A 22,161-nucleotide genomic window follows, 5' to 3' on the forward strand; every position below is an offset into this window, starting at 1 on the left:
TTTCTGGGCTGCCAGTGCACATTGCCAGCCCTCGTGATGTTAGTACAGCTAAGAGCTGTCTTACTACAGTGTCATCTTACTATGGTGTCATCCTTTCCTCTGAGCTTTTTCAATTATGATTCTTGTCTACCATGAGTCCAATCAAACTGAGGAGATTTTTGCAGGTCATGAAACTGTGCTTTAGAACTGGAACAAGCCTTTCTTTACGCTGGGTCAGGAGATAAGAGTCTCTCAAGCAGCCACAGTCTGAGACCAAACTGCAGGGAGGCTCTCATAATCCCTCAAGCTTCTAAAGAAATGAGGGAAATCAAACTGTAATGACAATCTTTACAATAAAAGAGAGGGAAGCTAATGGTATGGACCAGTGAGGTGGAATACTGGAGACTGATACCCTTTCTTGCAAATACCTGCAGAAACTGATAAAAGGGGTTATGTGAAAAGACTATGGCCAATCTGGCTGTGTAACCTTCCATTTCAATTCAAGTATTGGCCTCCTGCCTAAAAGGGCTTTTCCCCAAGAACTTTAGAAGGGTGCAACCCTGAATACAGCAGTGTTTTGTTCATAGCTAGCAAAGACAAGGGCCAATGAATGAAAAGAACCAACAAGCCAGTATAATAGAAAAGCTAGGATAGAAGAATGTCATGGAAGAACTGCATGTAGCCCACTATGCCAGATGCACTCTTGGAAAAGAGAGGATGGCTGGGGAATGGGACCTGTCAGCACAACTGCAGTGGTTAGCCTGGACAGCTGAAAGAACAGGAGCAGCTAGCAGGAATGGTTAGCTAGTGCACCTAGACAGTAGGACAGCTCAAATTACAGGGTCAGCTGTGGCTGGGATGAGACCTCACAGCTGTGCAGAATAGACACATCTTACTGGTCTAACCCTGGGTTTTAATAGCAACAAGCTGTGAACGAGCTGTACTGACAGAGGTGGGGAGCAGACAGCTGCCATCGAAGTTGCCTCAGCAGGAAACCAAGATTTAAATAGCTTTGGCTGCACTTTCAAAAACGAGTACTTAGTTTTTGATGATGATCCAGTTTATCTTCCAACTGACCCCTTCTCCTTTTAGTGAAATACTGCTTAAACCATTTCATTCACTGCTGACAAATGAGTCAAAAGGCTGTTTTGTTTTCCTAAATTTCTGGATGGGAGACCAAGCAGAAGTCATTAAGATTCATACAACCTTAGTTCAGCCTTGCTGCTGATCAAAGCCTGGCAAAAAGTTTGCAAAGGCTTCTCTGTTTTGCCAGAAGGGTAGCTTTCTGGAAGAGATAGCTCCTGAGGGAATTAAGAATTAACTTGGACTCTCCGTTCTTCTTGAATGTGGCAGATTTTGGTCTGAATTTGCTAACAAATATGGATTTCAGCTGTTGTAAATCCTACATGAAAGCTATTGAGCACAAAATATATTGTAGACAGCAATCATCAATGAGAGCTGTAAGATGCTATTGCAACTTCATAATGACAAAGTTTGTTTATTTTTAAAATGTATCTTCAGAGCTCAGTAAAGTTCACTCACTCCAGAATCTTTCAAAATACCAAGTGGTTTGTGTGTTTACTTCTGCCTCCTGGTTGCATTTGCTTGTTCACCAGTGCATATCAGAGTTGCAGCTTCTTCCTTCCTGAGAATTTTGAATCTTTGTTTTCCTATCATGCTTCTTGCTCTGTCATGTCACATGCTCCTGGCATTCCCCATGTTATTGAGCTCTCTCTGGAAGGTTTTTGACGACTAGCTGTCTGCTCTCATCTCTTTGACCAGGCTGGTTCTGTTCCTGGTATGCCTTTGCTGATTTTTAGTGGATGATTCCATTCTTTAGCCTTTGAGACACAACTAAACAACTTGTGATAATTTTTCACAGCCATGCCTGATGGTAGGTCTTTTATCTCCCACTATAACCGGAGTGCTTGCCATCCTCCTCCTTCACTGCTATTGCTGCTCATGGGACACCCTAATCTCATGCTGTGCTCTAAAGTCTTTCCCTAGTACTCAGTTCCTTGCTGATAAAAACAACCAACCTACTAACTAACTTCCTGAATACAGAGTTAGCTTCCATATGTTCTCATCTGCTGGACCACAGTTCTAAGTCTACATTAAGTTTTAGGATTTTTAAAGTTTGTGTTATCTTTAATTCTTGTACCATTCTCCATCATGATTCTTGTAAAAGGAGATCTTTTTTTACTGCTTAGAATGAGATCACCCATTTTAATGTCTCTTATCTCTTCCTTCTAAACTGAAAACCATAGGATTTTTGAGGGCATAGGTCTTTACTCTTTGAGTAAGCCTAATTTGTAAATACAATTTTCTTGAATAGCAGACTTATATTTACTTTCACATAGATTTCTTCCATTATGTAAAACCATAGCAGGTGTTCAGGATGAAAGTTCATTCTTTTGCTTTCAAAGACCTTCATAAGCACCTGAGTTTTATGTAATATAATAGTTTTACCTCAGGTAATTTCAGTTTCAGTATTTTATCTTTACATATAACCCACGGTGTCCATAACACATGGTTAATATTAAAAGAAGTATAATTATAGTGGTGCCTGCTATCTGTATTTTATATCACCTCTTCTTCTGTTTATTTCCCCATCTCTTTTTTACTACAGTGTTCAGCTGATGTCTTCAGGCAGAATGTTAGTACAACTATAATCTCTGTAGTTTCTGCTATGAAAATTAGACATCTTTAAAGCATCTTAAACTTCTTTTAATTGATTTTAAAAGACAATAGTATTTAAAAATGTTTATTATTGCTAAAAGCAAACAGAAGCTTTATAAAATAGTACCTAACAGCAAATCTGTAAAAAACCTCTCCACCTGTAATTTCTTAAATTCTTTTGAAACTAGATAAAGGTACTAAGTTCTGCCTATCAGAATAAGATCTGAATAGAAGGGAACATTCTAGCTTGTTCAATTTATATGTTTAGTTTTGTTTCTTACTGGTATGTCTTCCCATTGCTGGCTCTTCACAAGTTCATAAGAAGGTTCTGTTAAATCAAATTTCGGAACAGGGAAGCCAGGGATGGCATTGTGCAGATGGAAGCCAAACGTCACCAGCCAGCTGTTAACATCTGAAAGGGAATAATTATAAGAAAAAAAGAGAGAAAAGTATTAGAGTTGTTCAATATTTTGCAACCATACCATTTTTACATATAATAGCTTTTGGCATAATTGATTTCTTTTTGGCAACAAAGGAAACCTATAAAGTTCTAAACCTTAAAAGAAAATGTATGTTCTGTATAAGAGTTGCACTAGGCTCAGTTGAAAGGTATTGCAGGGTTCAGCAAGACTGATGGCCTCAGTGACTTCCAGAACAATAATGGCAGTGCAATTAAGTGGAGATTTCCTTGTCTCCTAAAACTAACTTACTCCTATCTCCAGCCTAAACTAACTGGAATTCCATGGTAAGATTAAACATGCTTTATGTCACACCTTCATCATCAATACTTTAAAATAAAGCCAAAAAAAAAGTACTGCAGAGCACATCCTGTCATTTTGGTGTGTGTTATTGTAATGACTTCAAACTACTCCTAAAATAGCACCTATATGGCCAATTACCTTTTAAATGATTTGGCAGATATTTTTTGTTGGTTCAAGAGAAATCTGCTCCTCTTCAAGATGATGTGGGATCAATGAAATGAAAAGCTAATGACATCCATCCTTAAGCAGACAGCATACCAAATTATCACTAGATAACATTATTTATTATACATTTTATGTTCTGTTAAAATAAATTAGGGGTGCCAACAATCAATTAACAATTGTTTGGCAAGAATGAGTGCTCTGCCATGTTTCGGTTTTTTTACACTATCTTCCACAAATACTACGCTTAGAGATTGGCAGAATGCTCCTTACCAAGTCTAATAATTTTTATTTAAGAAAGCTCACAATATGTGGAATAAAGATTTTCCAAAAATTAAAAGAATAAAAAATATTTACCTTATAATAATTTCTAACATTTTCAAATAAATGGTATGCCTCATGAGGCACTGCATCTAAAACTGCCAGTCAGCCAAATTACCAATTGTAATACTAACCTTTTATAAGTAGTATGTGGCTGTGCATTTCAGACATTGAAGATGTTAAGAAAAGAACCAAAACTGTATTTTGAGGGCAATTGCTGAACTAAGTGCATTATTTTCAATGCCATAAATAATCTGATTCCAACTGCATGCCCTACAGCACATGCTGCTAAAAGAAGACAGATTCAGAGGTCTGTTTTTATTCTTACTCCCAGGCAGCCTGTTAACAACCCACTTCATAGCTGCTGTTTGTTAAATGAATGCAAACCCACTTGATTCCCAGGATGTTCTTCTAAGTGGTAGTCTCACAGTTCCTAAGTCAGTGGGGCTGAGCCCTTCTTGTAGACTGGCAACGTCTATGTATTTTGGATTATTTACATCTGATTCAAATACAAAAAGTCAAATGTATCTCAGAACCATACATTTTTCCAAAAATTTTGGTGTCGTGCAGTCAGATTTTTGGTAGGTAGAATAATGGAAAACACTACACATCACTAACTCTAGAACAACAAAAAGCATATGGGTTTCTTTAATAATTGAGATATTAAAGTTAGCACATTAGCATCTTTTTTTGCCAAAACAGAAGGTCAGTCCTTTTTCTATACTATCCTACTACTCTGTCCCTGCACCTGGCTGTGTACCCATTACTTTGTGCTAGCCCTGGAGCTTATTGAGCAATTTACATTAGCAGCCTTGCAAAAGTCTACTTTGGAAAATATCAAACAATTTCCAGTGAATATGTTCTGTGATGCTGGTGTGTTAAACTCATCACAGAATGTCCCTTCCTGCCCTTGCTACCTACAGTCTCAGTCCTTCTAAACTGGGTGCCTGTAGATTCAGCATCCCCAAGTTGCAATGAAGTAACCTTCTCTTACCTGTGATATAATCCTTCACATCGTGTATTTTACTGGCTGGGTTATTATTTCTAAACATGTACAAATTAAAAGGAGCTGGATCCTTCCCAATTCTCTTCCAGATTTCAATATCAGGTGTTGTCCACCGGCCTGCCAGTATGTCATAATCTCTTTCTCCAAAGTGGACTAGTTTGGTCAGTGGGTCGTATAAGCCTCCATGGAATCCAATTACCAGCTGGAAGTCAAGGTTAGAGTCAAAATAGATCTCTCCATAGGCAGTATATTGAATTTGTTTAAGCATGAGACCATTGCTACTGAAAACAGCCAGTGGTGTCCCTGTATTGTCAGATGCAATGTAAAACTCATCTCCACTGCTAATTTCCATGGCAAAAAGGTGTCCTTGCAGATCATAGTACAGAGATGTGATTTCAGAACTTGAGTGGTTATATACATGGGTTATCCTGGTTGGGTAAGTCAGGTCTGCGTAAAAGAACTGGAGATGCTGCCCAAGGCTAGTTTTAGTGGAGACTCGTCGTCCAAGTCCATCATAGCGGTAAATCACTGTCCACCCACTGCCTTTGCTATAAACTCGAGTAAGAAGGCCCTTGGAACTGTATTCAAAGATTTCAGTACCCCTCTGACGCAGGAATCCATCTTCATCTAACCTGTACTGTACATCTCCTAGTCGGGTTATCCTGTCTCTCAGGTCGTACCGAAGTGGTGTCAAACGGGCGCTGCTGCTGGGGTTGAGCAAGTGCAGGTTGCCATTCAGGTCATAGTTATATCGCCACATTATTTTTTCATTCAGATAAACTGTTTGGAGCTGACCATCTACATCATACTCGTAAGCATATTTTGTGGTGTTGGCAAATGGCCCTATCTTAATTTCTCTTTTCGTCACTCGTCCCATGTTATCATACTGAATTGTAATCCAATACATCAATGACCGAAATATTTCATACTGAATTTCCTTGATGCGCCCATGTGCATCGAAGTGTTTTGTGTATGTCATTACAGCTGTTGAAATGATCTGGTTAATATCGTAATATATAACTCCAAATTTTCCAAACTGTTCAACTTTGCCAGAGATATCGTCAAACTGGTAGAGATCAATAGGCAATGGGGTTTCATTGATGACACCTTGCATGCTAGTCACTCTGAAGCTATTGTCATAGCTGTAGTCAAATCGGGCATTTACCATTCCGTCCTCACTAAAGCGGAAAATCTGTCTGTCAATCAACGGGCCAATTTGTCTGTATCTAATGGTGCAGATAAAACCATCGCTTTGGAGGTTTACTGTTTTCAGGACTCCTGCTGTCTCATCATAAGTAAAACTAACTCTTGTACTATCATATAAAATTTCTGAGAGCTTAGTCTGCCGTCTGTACTTGAATAATACTCTTCGGCTTGTCCCCAGGAAAGCAGTTTGAAGGAGCTGCCCTTCTTCATTGTAGTCCATTATAACAGAAGCATTGCTTTCCGGGGGGTTGTATATATTCCGGTAATAGCCGATGGAGCGGATTGTCTGCATGGTATGACGCGCAACACTGGGCATGGTGACAGCAGAAAGCCGATCCAACAAATCATACTCGAAGATATACTGCCGTTGGCTATGGAGCAGAAGAACCATTGACTGAAAATTAAGAACAGATTTTTATCACGTGACAAATGGTGCAGTATCTCCCCTCCCGCCATATACTGCTACTATTTCTTCACAAAAACGTGACATTCCCACTTGAGAAAATTATCTCCTCTTTAATTGAGTTATCATTGACCTTACATGTTGTTAACATCTCCCTGCCTAATTTACTTGTATGCTTAATTGTAAGGGGTTCTGTAATTAGTAGTTCCACATTCATAATTTGCTACTTGTTATGACTGTATCACTCTTTTATCAAGCATTCACAGCTAAACAGCAGATTGTCAATGGATTCAGATAAGTCATGTTTAATATGGGAAGAAGTAAAACTGTCTTAGAGCCATTAACTCATGAGGAGAACAACATATGGGAGATACAATTTCTTCCCTACAATTAGAGATGATTTTTAAGAATTTGAATAGCCTGAGATCTCTGAATACTGTGTTCTTGTTCTGTAAGCTTTTGAGACATAGGCAAAACAATTGTTTGATTATTCATATCAAAAGGAGCTACTTGAATTATTCTGACATTTTCCTAATGCGTGGCTATTACGTCTCATAGGTCTTGATTAAATTATGTCTGTGGTAACTAGTAAACACTATTTGCTGAGCAACATCTTCAACAGAAATATATTTAAACCCCTGAAAGAAATGGATTCTCTTTCTGCATAGCAGACATGAGATCTCATAAAGGTTATTTTCACAGATACTTCTAGAAGGAGAGCTATCATGAAGCAATTGTTACATATATATTGATTCCTAATATTTTGCCTATCCCTTATTTTGATGCTGCAACATATAGTAAGTGCAATTGACACCTGTAACTATTTAAAATAAAGAGCTTTTCTTGGTAGTGAAAAAAAGCCCACAACAGTAGAGCATTTGCAAACAAATTATTTTCAGTTGAACTGAATTGCAGATAGTCCCTGTACGTTATTTTAAGTGTTAAGATAAAAGGTAAATGCAGATGCTTCTTGTTAGTCAGTGGCCTAAATAATTTAAAAACACATCAATTCCTAGCAATTAGCTACAGCATGATTACATATCCATAGAATGAAACATTCCCCTTGGAATCACATGTTGATACTTAGAGTAATTGCAATGTGCTTCTACTATCTGTTTTTTGCTTTGTACGCAGCAGTGAGATGCTGCAGAATTTCAGCATATTCCAAGCATTTTTAAAAACTTGAGTGTTCTTTACCTTTTCCAAATATGTGTAACTCCAGGTTTTCCCATCAGCAAACACTCTAGACACTATCCTTCCCTGTCCATCATACTCTATTTTTTCACTAGTCGTGCCTCGCTGTATGCTGCCTATTTGCCCTGTGGATGAATAGGTAACATTGACAGCCATCAGCTTGCTGCTCGGGAGCCACAGGGTGGGGTGCCCTGACGTGTCGTAGGCAATCCTCAGCAGGAATTTACGGTGGTCATCGTAGATCTTTTCTGTCTTTGTGGTTCGATCAAAGTCAACTGAAAGGAGGTTTCTGCCATTAACCTTTTTAAAGCAAACAAAATGACACAATAAATCATGCTGTTCAAACCCCAGCCACCTGTTATTTCCACAAAGCTAGCTATTCTTTAAATACCATTTACTGTGATTGATTTGCTCTATGTGTAAAGTATTTTAGCAACTTATTGATATAATTGTAAGGCACTCTATTAGTATCTACCTTAGAAAGTCTGATTATATGAAGAGAGGGCTCAGAATCTGTTGCAATGTGTTCTTTCTTGATGCTTAGTCAATTGTTAAGAAAGTACTGAAAAATGTGTACTGAAGACTTCTGTAATAAATGGGGTCATTTCAATGAACAAACTACTTCTTTTGCAGGCAGTCTGAAGTATATCTAGCAAATTATTGTCAAAATATATTCCCAGCAGCTGCTTTTCCAATTCATAACAATCACGCTAAGAAAGAACAGAATCCCAGTCCTTCACAGCAAGTATTTTTCAAAATAGTAAATACAAGATTAAGATCTTCAAAAGCAAGTTAGATCTTCAAATTAAGGTTAAACAGTTTTTAGAACATAGGCATTCCCCTTCTGGATCAAATGGAACTTTAACTCAGTATACCATCTACTGCTGCAATGTATTTATAAGGCTGAAATCCTTAGTAAAGGATTATATCTTTCTCTAGATAATTGACCACTTAAAGCCACAAATGACTGGAAGACTGACTACTGAATCATTGAAAAACAGATAAAAATGCTTTGAAGTTTGTAAGTATTTTGATTTGAAAATAAAGCCTTAGCATAGATACATTTATGTTGAGAACCCTGTTGTTGATATATGTAAACTACAGTGATGGATAGTGATTTCTATGTGATACTTTTACAGTGAAATTCACCCCCACCTCCCTTTTGTCTTCAAAATATGCCAACTCCCAGTTTCATTGAATTAGCTCTCATTTTTGAATTTATAAAAGGAAAATGTCTGGTTTCCTTTCCTATATCAGTATCTTTGCACTTCTCCATTCCCCTCAGCACTGAATTGTGCTTTAGTGTTCTCCAACAGGCCTTGAGGATTTCTTTGTTCATCTGTAAACCATTTCTGTATCTGCTGTGTCTTTTTAAAGTTTTTCCAGGTGGGATGAAAAACTGATAACTGGATTTTTGCAGCACTGTATTTTGCAAACATGTGGGAAGTAGGGTAGAAATGGACAGAGAGCCATGTGTATTAAGAATTTTTTAAAAATTCCTTTTCAAGTGCCTCATAAATACATTACAAAGGGTGAACAAAGATGGCTAAATAACACTCAGAAAAGAACAAGAGAATAGTTAGGGATACACAAAAAAAATTACTGGAAGATTTTTGCATTTTTTCAAGCTGGATATTCAAAACTCCATATGCCATGGATATTGGTACGTATACCCTGAGATTGATAAGCTTCAAACAGATCAATATAAATTAGATCCTTTATTATTGGTATAAAAAGTATTAAAGTGCTGGTGATAGGTCATAGGCAAATAGGAAAAACGTTTGCTCAGTCTCTATGTACAATACCTTTCTCTTCGTTAATATGAAATCATTGGCACAAGAAAAATCTGCACTATCAGTTTAGGAAAAAAAAATCACACTGTCATGTAAATCTCCTTAGTAAAGAACACAGATTCTAGCAGATGCAGAATAGCTGTTTTACCTATTTAATGAACCATCAAAAGTTATTTAAATATAATCTGAAAAATTTATGCTGCAAGATTGATTCTAGAAGTAGGTTAAACTTAGCTGTGAAGTACTTCCATATAACCCCTTTTTCAAAATATTTTTTTAACTTGTTTTCAGGGAGTTTTTCTTTTAATTTTCCAACATCTAATGTTAGCTCATTTACATAAATTAACTTTAAAATTTTCTTTATCTCTGGCTTTTTTTTTCACAGTGTCTCCCACATACGCCTGCATTCATGTCTGCATGTCCCTCCCTGTTTTGTTTCTCTGATATTTTCCTTCCCTTTCTCTCCACCTCCCCTTCCTTATTTTACATTTAATTAAGATTTTTATAAATGTTCTTGTCCACCTTTTAGGATGAGACACTAAAGTTAAAATAGACACTTCTGATTTCTGAACTGGCAAAGAAAGAAGGATGGTTTTATGGTTAAAGCAGACATCTAAGCAATTGTGGTTAATTTCTTGGCTAAGCACATCCTTCCTGTATAAATTGCAACAAAGCACTTAATCCTCTGTCTCACTGCCCGAGCTGCTAACTGGGGTGATAACATCCCTTGCCTTCTCACTTCCCATCTGTCTGGTCTGTGTAAGGGCAGGATATGAGGGGAAGGAAAAGAAATACCTCTTGTTCCAGCCAGTTTCATGCTTTCAGACTTTGCTGACAGAGCTCTTGCATTCAGATGTGAGCTTTTGGTGAAATTTTGGCTGTGCTTGCCTAATCTCTCAATAGAGATGGCAGTTAGAGTAACAATGAGTTTTGGTGATATAACTTGTTTCATTGGGCAGTGTGGGGCTGGAATAACACCTCAGCTAAAGCAGTGCCTTCCTCTGAAGTGCTTCTTAATAACATCTTTGCTAGCAAAACACTTTTAGAGGAAAAATTGAATGTTTTTATTGTGTCCAAGACAACCACTCCAAATATATTTGAAACCTCTGGATTTCATTACGATAAAAACTGTACTTGAGGAAATTTCCAGTGAAGAAACACTTAATGACAGAAAACTGAGTCTTTTGACAGTCCTTACCAACTGTCCTGATGCATTTCAGTAATTTACATCTCCATCTATCCTCCTCTACTTTAAGTCCTGTTTTTCTTTCCAGTGAAAAGCATGAAATCTGTCTGTGATTCCTGTGTTAGGAGTAGGAGTATATTGCTGTGTCTTACAGAGAGATTCTAGAGGTAATGTGAAAACCGGGGATCTCTGCACAGCTTGCAGGGATGACCACCTTTACTGGCACTACATTTTTGTATACATTTATCTTCTTTGCAGGAAAATGTTGATGACATATCTGTTTGTACATGGAAATTGAGCTTCATTATTCCTGTTTTTCTTTCTCTTGCCTTCTTTTCTGCTTTCCTACATACCTCCATCCACCCCCGACTGACATTTTGGTAATATCTTTCAATGTAAATCTATTTCACAAAACATTCCTTTTTTCAAATTTTCACTGCTGACAAGTTTTTTTTTTTTTTTTGAGACATTTGTCTCTTATTAGCTCATTCCCTACCTGCCCTACTTCTCCAATTTCTATATACACTTTTAATTAGTATTATTTTATCCTCATCTGTAATGCTTCATTTTCCTGCCCATCTTGTTAAATATTTCCCTTCTGTTTGCTTCTTTTTTTTTTTTTTTTTTTTTTTTTTTGGTGTTAATTCTTCTAAGTTAAAGTTGTCTATGACAATTTTACCTCCTCTTTTTAACTTTTACCTCCTCTCACTTGAATGCCAAAACTTAGTGTCACTTCTGAGAACGGCACTCATGATGGTTTGTTTCACTGCCAAACCTCTCTTGGGCTTCTTTCACAAATGACTTGGCAGGTGTATTATACCACTGTGGCATATAGTGACATGCCTATGCCACAAGGATGAGCTTCAGAATTATGGGTTCCCTTTCCTCTTCCTTGTCAATGTAAGATGGCTGCCACAGGTAGTTACTGATATATTGTTCTTAAGCAGCTGATACTGTGCATCATCGTTCTTCCTACTTGGAAAAAAAATACATTCCTTTTGTAGGCAAAGTGGTAGAGAGGAATATAACTTGCATAACAGTATCCCCCCCTTTCTTGTCCCATTGGAAGATACAAAATATTTCAAGAATTCGAATGGCAAGAAGTCAAGTGGTCTGAAGTTACTTACTTGATACACTGCCTAGGCCTTATTTTAAAGAACTGAATTCAATTCTAATAGTAACTCAGACCTTTGATGTGGTCTTGAAATGGTCTCCTGGCAACACAATTTTAAATGCTTAATCTGTGTTGTCTTTACCAAATGGCTGTCATAACTCATAGTTTGCTTCCTACTTGTATTTCACTCACTATATAGGAAGAAGAAATGCCAACAACATGGTAAAGACATATGTTAGAGGAATATGCCATACTTATGCACACACAGTTAAACCCTTTCTACCATAAGTCTTAGTACAATTTTCATTTAAAATTAAAAAAAAGAAATAAAATCCAGAGATCATGCTAACTTATGGTAGAATAATTTAAAAATGGATTCTGAATGATTTACATTAATTCAGTGCCAGAAAGAAAAACAGTGAAGAAAAGCAGAAAATTATTATTTTTTGCCATTCCAAGCTAAACCAAACAGTTTAAATTCCACAGAATGCTGCTTTTAGCAGGGGTATTTCTTCACAGAGGCTAGTTCAGCGCTATGTTTAGATTTGTGCTGAACACAGGGTTGATAATCTAGAGATGTTTTTATTATTGCTGGGCAAGGCTTCCACAGAGCCAAGGTCTTTTCTGCCTTTGGCAGTGCCACACTGGTGAGCAGACTGGGAGGAGACACAGCCAGGACAGGTGACCCCAGCTGAGCAAGGGATATTCCAGACCATATGGCATCATGCTCAGTGTGTGAAGCAGGGGACATTTGGAGTGATGGCTTTGTCCTCCCCAGTCACTGTTAGGTGTGATGGGGCCCTGCTCTCCTGAACACCTGCCTGCCATGGGAAGCAGGGAATTCATTCTGTTTTGCTTTTTTGTGTGTGTGGCTTTTGCTTTACATGTTAAACTCCCTTTATCTCAACCCATGAGTTCTCTAGGTTTTACCATTCCAATTCTCCCTGATCCTGCTGGTGGGGGAGTGAGTGAGCTGTGTGGGGCCTGGCTTCTGCGCAGGGTTAAACCACGACACACAGAAAAGAGCAATTAATAAATAAAACAGCCAATAAATGTAGTAATAAAATCAAGTACTTCCAGACCTACAGTCAGCTTGTCTACAGTAAATATTCTGTGGCTGCTGGATGGCAATACCTACAGGAATGTATTTACATTTCCTCATTCCTTAATGAGAATGCAGTAGACACCACTCATGCTGTGTGCTCACCCTAAGCTTTCGGCCAAAGACGTTGACTTTTCCCTGGGCTTGCTCTTTCCGGAATCGCCACTCCACCAGGTTCTGCCCGTTCTCCCCTGGGAGGGTCATGTTTCTCTTTGCCATGGTTGGGTTGGCAGTGCCAGCCAAGACATGGGGTTCTGTCTGGTAGTGTGAGTCCAGGCCGCTGGCGTACAGGATTCTCAGTGAGCCATCATAACCAATCTGGTAGCTATTTCTTAACTGATCTGAAAAGGCCAAAAAGAAAATTGCAGGTTACCTACATGGGTTAAGATTCTGCCTTTGTACTGGATATTTTATGCAATATGTGCATCTTGACTTCGCATGAATGACCCAATGGTAATAAAGAACCAGAGTGAGATTAAGAATAAATGTATCCCAGAGGAGCAAAAATTCCTTTAGGACCTATCATCAAAATTACTTAAAGACCCAGCAAAGTCTCATCCTCATAGTATTCTTTGGACTGGCACAAACCACATTCCCTGGTGTTACATCAGGCATTTTTGGCCTAATCCTAAACTTACTATGACTACTCACCTTTGCAAGGATGTGGTTGCTGGGATATTACATGCTAAAATATCACTTCATACTATTTCTGTACCTATTGTCCTTTCAATCCATCTCTTCTTTCCAATATTTCTTTAGAATACAAAGTAAGTATTCTCACAGCTGCTTACAAAAGGTATTTGGTTAGAAAACTTACTTAATACTACTTTGGTTGCAAGTATTGCTTTTCCTGGACAGTTGTTTCTGTATAGGTGTAAAACTGTGTATGTATCACCTCTTCTCCAGACACTATGCTCCCAAAGTTTCACTTCTATTTGGAGCTGCTTGTACCACAAGAAAACAATTTTCAGGCTGTATCTACTGAGAAATGTTTTGTTTACAGTACCTTGAACCATGGTATAGAAAGAATCGATTGATGATAAGTTGGAAGTGATGCTGACATCTTCTTCTCTGCTGGATGACTCAATGTCCACTGTAATGGCCCTTTCCATTTCCCCATGAAGGTTAGTGACAACTCCAGTTGGGAATGTAACATTTGTTAGACGGCCCTCGCTATCGTAGCTAAAAAAAAAAAAGGAAGTCCAGAAATGATACATAGCAGGAACAAATTGTTTCAACTTACAACTAAAATGAACAAAATCACCAGCTACTCATATTGTTAAGGCACTTTTGCTTTTTATTGTGTGCATGGGATAGACATAGCAAAGACTTCAAACATGCTTTGAAGTGCTCAAAAGACTGCTTAACATACAGCAGCCTCAATGGTAAGAGCAAGAGTGAACAGATGGATCTTCAGCTCTGCATATTATTCTTTGAAGTGTGACCAGATCCTGCTGCACATCTAATTCACCATTTCAAAGGAAGCATATTTATTGGTGCTAAATTCTATAGCATTCTGTACTCACTCCCTCTTATTGGACTAGATTTTGCTGTTACTGTAGGAATCCTCAATTTTTTTTAAAAAATGGTATATTTTATTAAGAGGTCTCTTGGGCCTTTCCTATTCAATGAGTATGCAGAACATTTGTACTCCTGAGTGCTTAACGTCCTGTGTATTAGTATGAGTAGAATCTGGGGTAATATTTAATCTACTTAAGAGGCTTGTAGCTGGAAACCAGAACAGCATCTCTAACTTTTTAAATGCCTGCAGATCGTAGTTTGAGAATTGTGACACAAACCATGAGATTTTTTTTTTCTGTGTCTACTGACATTTATTTAAAACAACAGCTAGATATCCATTTAATATTAACAGACAGATAGAATTTCTGTAATTGAAGTAGTTCTTGGTACATAACCAGAGCCATGCTTATATCCAAACATGCATTTTGACCACAGTATAGAGAGAGGTAAAGCACTCTGTGAGCTTCTGGTCATAAAGCTTGTCTTTAAGATTAGCTCTTCCACTACTAGAGTCTTGATTTGTCAGTCTAGGTGTTCAGCTAAAGCTCCTTGTTTTGAAGTATAGCCTACTTGTAGCTGCAACAGAGAGAAAAAAGCATCCAAAGGATGATTTCATGCCCACATATGACCTGTTTGCTCTCAGGAGTTTTCCATCCTGCTCCTGTGACCATGTAGTGGCAAGCTGAACAATGCCTTAGTCTCTCAAAGTAACTAGAACATGACCCTGCAGGTCCTCACAGTGCGCTAGACATTTCATGCTGATATTTATCATCAAAATTGCTCCTACTGAAAAAGAAAAGCAAAACCAAAAAAAGCCCCCCCAAAAGCCCCAAGCATATCACTGAGGCTACAGAAAATCTTTTTCTTAAAATGAGAGAATTAATCCTAACAGCTGTAACCCACAACACTAACTTTCTCTGAACAGCATGAGTACTGCACTGCTGTAACTGAAAGGATTAAGTTAAGAAATGCTTTCTTCCAGTTTGCTTACTCTGTAGTTTTGACAGCTTTTTGCATACAGTCATTTCCATCCTTTTAGCACAGTTGATTTCCTTTGTTTATGTAAGACTTTCACTTAGCAACAGGCAAGAGAAAAGAATGTTTAAAAATCAGAAACCATACTGCAAGCCAGGGAAGTCAAGTGAGGAAGCTTATTTTTTCAAGTTAAGTATATTTCAAGATAATGGGGTTTCTTCCAGTATGCTTCTGTCCCTAATTGTGGTTCTTTTTCACATACTGGACTTGGCAAGCTGAAATATTTCATTTATGTAGGAGACCAAAACAAACATACTGAAGTTCCTTGTGCATGAATGTGACTGCTAGCCTATTCATGACCTTCAGTCTCATGCCTCAGCTCCAATAACTTATTTTACTTTCATGCACAACTTCCCTTTCCAACTCCCTGGGGAGCATATATTGTCCAATTAGTGTCCTTTTCCATTTTCTGCTTTATGTTTGAAAATGGTACCAAATTACTTTGTTGGGAATTACTTCTATGCTTTGATTGCAGCAGTCAAGTACTGGTCTTTATTTCAAACAATGCTTACTAAAGCCACAGAAGATAAGATTTCCCTGTAAGAACTTTTTACCCTTTTAATCATAGTATCTGTGAGAAACTAATTACCATATTTCTCAGTATACCACCTGAGCTGGAAAATGCTACACATCAGTAGTATTCAGCACAGTGTGTGGCTTTAGTGCAGTATGCAGCACTGAACTGTGCTATCCTTCTTTTATGCATTCTTGCTTCCACATTATTATTTTTTGACTGTGCCTACAGTTCTTGAACTGGTCTCGTCTTTCACAAATATGGGAAGGCACATCATGAGCCTGAGATAAGCAGTTAATATTATTACAGTGGGGGAAGAGTTCAAAGACCAGCAAGAAATCATGCTACACATTCATGTTCTTAAAAACATGACTTTAAAGCTGAAAGAATTGTAAAAGCCTTGATTGCTTGGCTCAGGCATCCTAGTGCAAGAAGAAAATGTGACTGAGATGTGAAAGGTAAGAATAGGATTTCTCATACTTTTAAAGCCAGGAACAAAAAGAGGAAATGGGCCTTTCTACAATTCACTACATATACAATTTTATGACAGATTGCTATGTGTGTCCTTCATTTTGCTCACTGTACATCGAATACTAAACTTACTTTATACTTGCTATCTTCCTGCCCACAATCAAAGCCTTATCAATGCACAGCATAGCAACATCACTCATACCTTTGGGCATTCTGCAGCCATTTTTCTTATTACATTCAAATATCCTTGCATTCTGCTGCCAAGGTGAATTTATTCATCCAAGATTGTCAGTTTTAGACCAAGAGATTTCTTTTTATCTGCCTAGTGTTCTAATATTGAAATTGCCCTAGAAGGAATGAGATCTGAAGTCTAGAGGGTGAGTGCCTATATTTGGCATTTCACAGCCTCTTTGATCTTTTCATCCAAACACAAGCTCAGGCACACGTGTTACCATGGAGCCCTCTGATCTTTCTCCTTTGCAAGGCTCCACAGCAAAGTCGTTCCATCAACCTCCTCAATTCCTCAAGAGTAAACTTTTCAGGAATCCAAACCAGAAACTTGCTCCCTGGATGTGACCTTGTGTGCATTAATCCGCTCAGCTCATTTCTGTTGGCATTAACACAACAATCTTCATATTTCGTCAATAACTACGGAGGCAGCAGTGGGGGCAGCTACCACTACTGCCAGTGGAAGTTCCCCTTAGATCAAATCCTTTTTCTTCTTTAGGATGAGCTGCCACTGCCAGATAGTTTTCCACTTCTGCAGTGAGAATTTCTCAGAGATAATGATTATCAACTTCCCAGATTCTCGACCTTTTGCTCTTCACCTGCTGGAAGTCTCTCTTCCATTGCTCATCTCCTTCAGTTTTAATTACATGCCTTCCCAGACCATTTTCTGTTCTAGACTATGTAGGACACTTCACTTTGCAGTAATAATTTCCTTGTAAGCCTTGCCACAGATGGAAATGTCCTACTTTCTTTTTTATTTTTTTATTTTGACTTGTTTCTCAAGTGTATTATATCTTAGTCTGTAGCACATTTAGCTCAATCCCAACTTGCAGAGCATTATTAATGTTTTATATCAGAAGTTATTTCAACGTAGAATAGGGAGCTATAGAAATAAAGTGTATAGTAAAGGCTGTGCCTAAAGCCAGTTGCTAAGTTATGACTGATACTGTTTTTCCCCAGACCTCTGCAGCACAATCCCTCAATAAAAATTCTGTGATTTTTTTTTCCTGTTGTAAACATGTCAGGTTGAAGAGCAAGGCACATCAGTTCCAGTACATTTCAGATAACAAGACATACAATCCAAATGCATATTAAGTGTTTAAGACTGGTTACAGATTATACTATTACTTGGGATACTGTAATAGAGAAATGAAGCATGAATGCATTTCATAATATAGACATGTATAATCTTGACAGTAGAAAAGAAAAGTACTGCAACACTTTCACTCAACTCACATCAAGTATTTCCTCTATGCAACTCATATTACCAAGAGTGGCTAAAAAATTGTATGGAACATTACCCTACTTGTTTCAAACTATTAATGGGAAGCCTTTGATACCAGCATGCTGCTTCTTGGCAGGTGAGAACAGAAGGTTCAAGGTTGACATTCAGGAGTGCAATGTGTTGTTGTTTTAGGTGCATATCATGTTGACAACATGCTGAAAAATCTGTCCTAACCTGGCAATGAAATGTCTCCCTTGGCTTGTCAAGGCCATTTAAGCTACATTTACAGAGAGGACCTTTGTCTTTAACATGACAGAATTGTGGTTCCCAAATTCTTTCACTTGTATCCAGCCTCTGTGGCACACTGTAGGTTTAGTCGCTCCCAAGTGAAAGTGAATTCAAAGTTGGAAAATGATGGTAAAAAACCCCACTCTAGTAGCACTTTCACAGCATGCTCAACCAGTATCCAAATGGTTACCTTGCTGATCAAAAGGAAAGAAGCCCACAGTTCATATCCCATCACTTTTATTAGCATTTCATCACCTGTAAGGAGCTCTCTGGTCCCCCACTGGTTTAAACTGGGTATGGCAAGTTACTGGAAGCTCTAGTTCTGGCTACCTTTAACCATTATGTGGATTGTAGAAAGAAAGAAAAAAAAACCTTTCGATTGGAATAGAATGAATTTTACTTTTTTTTTTTTTTTTTTTTTTTTTTTACTTTGGTCAATTTTTACATTGCTTTCCTCATTTTGATATGCATTTTTGCTTTTCATATGTCTGAAGAGGGACTGAATGGGCCTACCAAAAATGAAAAAGGTGAAAATAAGCTAAAGATGCATGGACAAAAATGACTTCTCCCCCCCTTTTTTTTTCCATCTGCATTTCTTATTCAGTCTGGTTGAAATAGACACATCAGTGGATCCATAACTACTCATTTTTAACCTGCAAATATTGCTTTATTTCCACACAGTACATTGGTATTTGTATCTTAAAAGGTTTAGCATCTTGCTTGTGAATTCACAGTACAATAACATTGGGAAACCTGAAATATTAAACTATTACTTCCTTTCGAGAGACAACAAATTAAAAAAAAAAAAAACCAATAAAGAATATGGTGGTATGTCTTTCCAATATTTTGTTCTTCTAACAAGAAGAAAGCAAATGACAATTTGATATACATTAGTAGCTTTTAAATTATGACAAGTGGATTTTTAAAATTTTGTTATTGTCTATGAAGTGATAGCATTTTTTCTTTTTTTCTTCTCTGGAATATTGCTAAGCATGACAAAAAATGCAGCCAGGAAGGTCAACCATCTCCTGGGGTGCATCAGGCACAGCATCACAGATAGGCAAGGGAGAGATTGTCCTGCTCTGCTCTGAGCTGGGGCAGTTTTGGACACCACAGTGTAAGATGGATGTGAAGCTGAGCAGCCAAGAGAAGGCTTGATGGTGAAGGGCTTTGAGCAGAAGCTGTATGAGGAGCAGCTGAGGTCACTTGGTCTGTTCAGCCTGGAGGAGACTGAAGAGAGACCTCTCTGTGGTCTCAGCTTCCTCACAAGGGAAAGTGCAGGGTCAGGGACACATCTCTTTTCTGTGGTGATCAGTGACAGGAGGACCCAAGGGAATGGCCTGAAACTGTGTCAGGGGAGGTTTATGTTGGATATGGTTTATACTGGAAAAGGTTCTTCATCTAGAGGATGGTCAGGCACTAGAACAGGCTCCCCAGGAAGTGGTCACACCACCAAGCCTGACAGAATTAAAGAACTGTTTGCACAACAATCTCAGACGCATGGTGTGACTCTTGGGGTTGTTCTGTGCAGGGCCAGGGCTGGGAGCTGGACATTGATGATCCTTGTGAGTCCCTTCCAACTCAGAATGTCCTATGGGTTTATGAAAATAATCAATTTTTCCCAATCTTACAGAATTCTAAACATATTAACAAAATTTCTTCCTTTCTTTCCCCTTTCTTTCCTGTTTTATTCCTTTCCCATCTCCCTCTTTTTTTCTTTTCACTTGTCCCTTTTGTTGTGCCTAGCTCTGAGAAAAAAGTGGATAAACAGGAATTGCAGAAAACAGATCTAGGAGTAATTCTAAGGAAGTGCTAAATTAAACTACAACCAGAATCCCAATGCTGGACAGAAATTTATATGCCTGCTTTAATGGAATTTGGGCAGAAAATGCAAACTCACAAAACCACAGAAGTCAGAAGGTTATTAAAAGTATTAGTATCAGCCTACATTTCTCTGTCCTGTCCAACTGTCAGACAACTCAAGCTTTTCCTGTTCCTTTATCTGATGGCTTTTCCATGGGGAAAGGGTCTTTACTTTGTTTTCATCTGGAGAAGCCTTATAAAACTGTTTGCACAGCTGGTTAAATAATTCAGGTAATGATCTTTTATCTCAGCAATGTGGTCAGGACAAATTTTTTAGTCCAGGTTTAATGAAGAGATTTTCTCAGCTGGAAAGTGATTGGCAATTTCTCTTTTCACCTTATCCTGTTATAACTGCAGCTCTTGAGGCTTTTTATTTGGTGTGTCTATTTTGTCATAATGTTAAAAGGACAGGTTTTGGTCTTTTTTTGTAAACTGGCATTCAGCACACCAGACATGAACAATTCACTTAAATAGGCCTTTCTTGACAGCCATAACTCATCTGCAAAACAACAGGCACACTCTAAACGAGAATGACTGCAGGAAATGTGTCTGTTGGAAAGGGAGCTCAAAGGAATGAATCAACACCTTTTCCCATGATAGCTCATTCACTTCCATATGGAGGTTTTGATGCTCATTTTCCACTTCATTGCACAACCAGACAAACAAGCTTGAGTTCAGTGTGCTGCATAAGATTGGCCACTTTCTCAGCCCAATCCAAAATGACTTTCAGGTATTTGGAGCCAGATATTTTGGGGGAGTGGTGCTTTGTGGAGAAAGAAGCAATACAGGAATTTACCATGCTGGGGATGCTTTACTTTTTGCCAGAACACTGCCAAACTTCTCACTCACTGCTGTATGGTACTGCAGTCTTCCATGCTGTGCTGATTGCTGCAGCAAACACCTGCCATGTGTATTTTATTAAGGAGCCACAAAAACCAAGGAGTCTCTCACAACTCACATATCTGACATGCACCCTACATGCACATGAACTTGCACAAATGAGTAGGGTTGATGAAGCCACTGCTTTCTGAAGTGCAGGAACCAGTGTATGTGCCTGGGGAAGGGGTGCACTGGGACCAGCAGGATGTAGGCAATGTGGCTTACTTGAGAGGGGAGTACATGAAATCCATCCATTTTCAGGGATGGAGCAGCTTCCCAGGGCTGGGGGTGTGCCTCAGCAGCTCACACGGTTGAACTGAGCACAGCCAATTCAGGAGCAATTCAAGGGAGCTCGTTTTTATGAAGATGAGACTAAAAACAGGAGCTAGGCTGTTATCTACAGGACACTCATCCCTCCCTTTTCAACTTCCCTGTAATGGGAATTCACTGCCCCTGAGCCCTGGGGGTTGCACAGAGGATGGATTCTGGATGTGCCAGGGCGTGCCAGCAGGCAGCTGCCCTAACCTCAGGGTCACCTTGGGGCTGCTGCCTTGTCTGTGTGTCACCTCCCCCACTTTTTTAGCTCATCTGTTACTGCACAAATAAACCGTGTGCCTTGTTGATATAAATACCAGAGTATGGCCTTCCAAATAAAAGAAATGTTGGTGTATATATACTTTGTGTGACAGACTGTTCCTTGCTGTAAGGTCTGCTTACACTATCAGAGCTGAGTGTACAGGTCTTTAGTGAAAAAAAGGATGTAAGGCTGGTCTGTTTGGTCAGATATTCTGTTCACAGAATAAGCTGTAATGTTGCTTGCCCCCCCCCCCCCCCCCCTTAATTCTTATTTGGTGGTAGGGTGGGGATTTAATTTAATTTATATTTTTAAAGGTAAAAACTCAACAAAGCTGTTTTCACAGGGGCACAAAAAGTGGACAAATAAACAAATCAAAATTACATTATGTTTGAAGAGCAAATTAGTAACAGGAAAACAAAATTATATGGGTGTATTTTCTTTTCTTTTAGGGCAGTGGAATACCAAGATAGTAAACAATGATTGTTAGAAACAGGTTCTGTGGTCAGTTTAGAATAACAACCTTATTCCTTCAGAGTACAAGTCACACCAAATTAATGCAAGCTTCAGAAAATGAGAAGCTTTCCCTTTTTCAGAGGGGACATCAACACTAAGACTGTAAACTGCATGTCCCTTGCAGGCTTCCTAGAGAGCTGA

The 22,161-nt window shown here is 38.5% G+C and overlaps 1 protein-coding gene across 3 annotated transcripts in view; it reads right to left on the bottom strand.

Annotated features, from left to right (window-relative positions):
• TENM3 (teneurin transmembrane protein 3) overlaps positions 1-22,161 on the bottom strand; it is a 960,849-nt gene that overhangs the window by 4,486 nt on the left and 934,202 nt on the right. For all 3 annotated transcript variants that reach the window (XM_079305926.1, XM_079305927.1, XM_079305928.1), the window contains 5 exons: positions 13,913-14,088; positions 13,012-13,247; positions 7,715-8,011; positions 4,897-6,508; positions 2,940-3,070 (listed from right to left, as the gene is read on the bottom strand). In XM_079305926.1, coding sequence (XP_079162052.1) covers positions 2,940-3,070; positions 4,897-6,508; positions 7,715-8,011; positions 13,012-13,247; positions 13,913-14,088 — 2,452 coding nt within the window. The remainder of the gene's footprint in view (positions 1-2,939; positions 3,071-4,896; positions 6,509-7,714; positions 8,012-13,011; positions 13,248-13,912; positions 14,089-22,161) is intronic.

This window comes from Erithacus rubecula, assembly GCF_903797595.1.
Source record: "Erithacus rubecula genome assembly, chromosome: 5".
NCBI lineage: Eukaryota > Metazoa > Chordata > Aves > Passeriformes > Muscicapidae > Erithacus > Erithacus rubecula.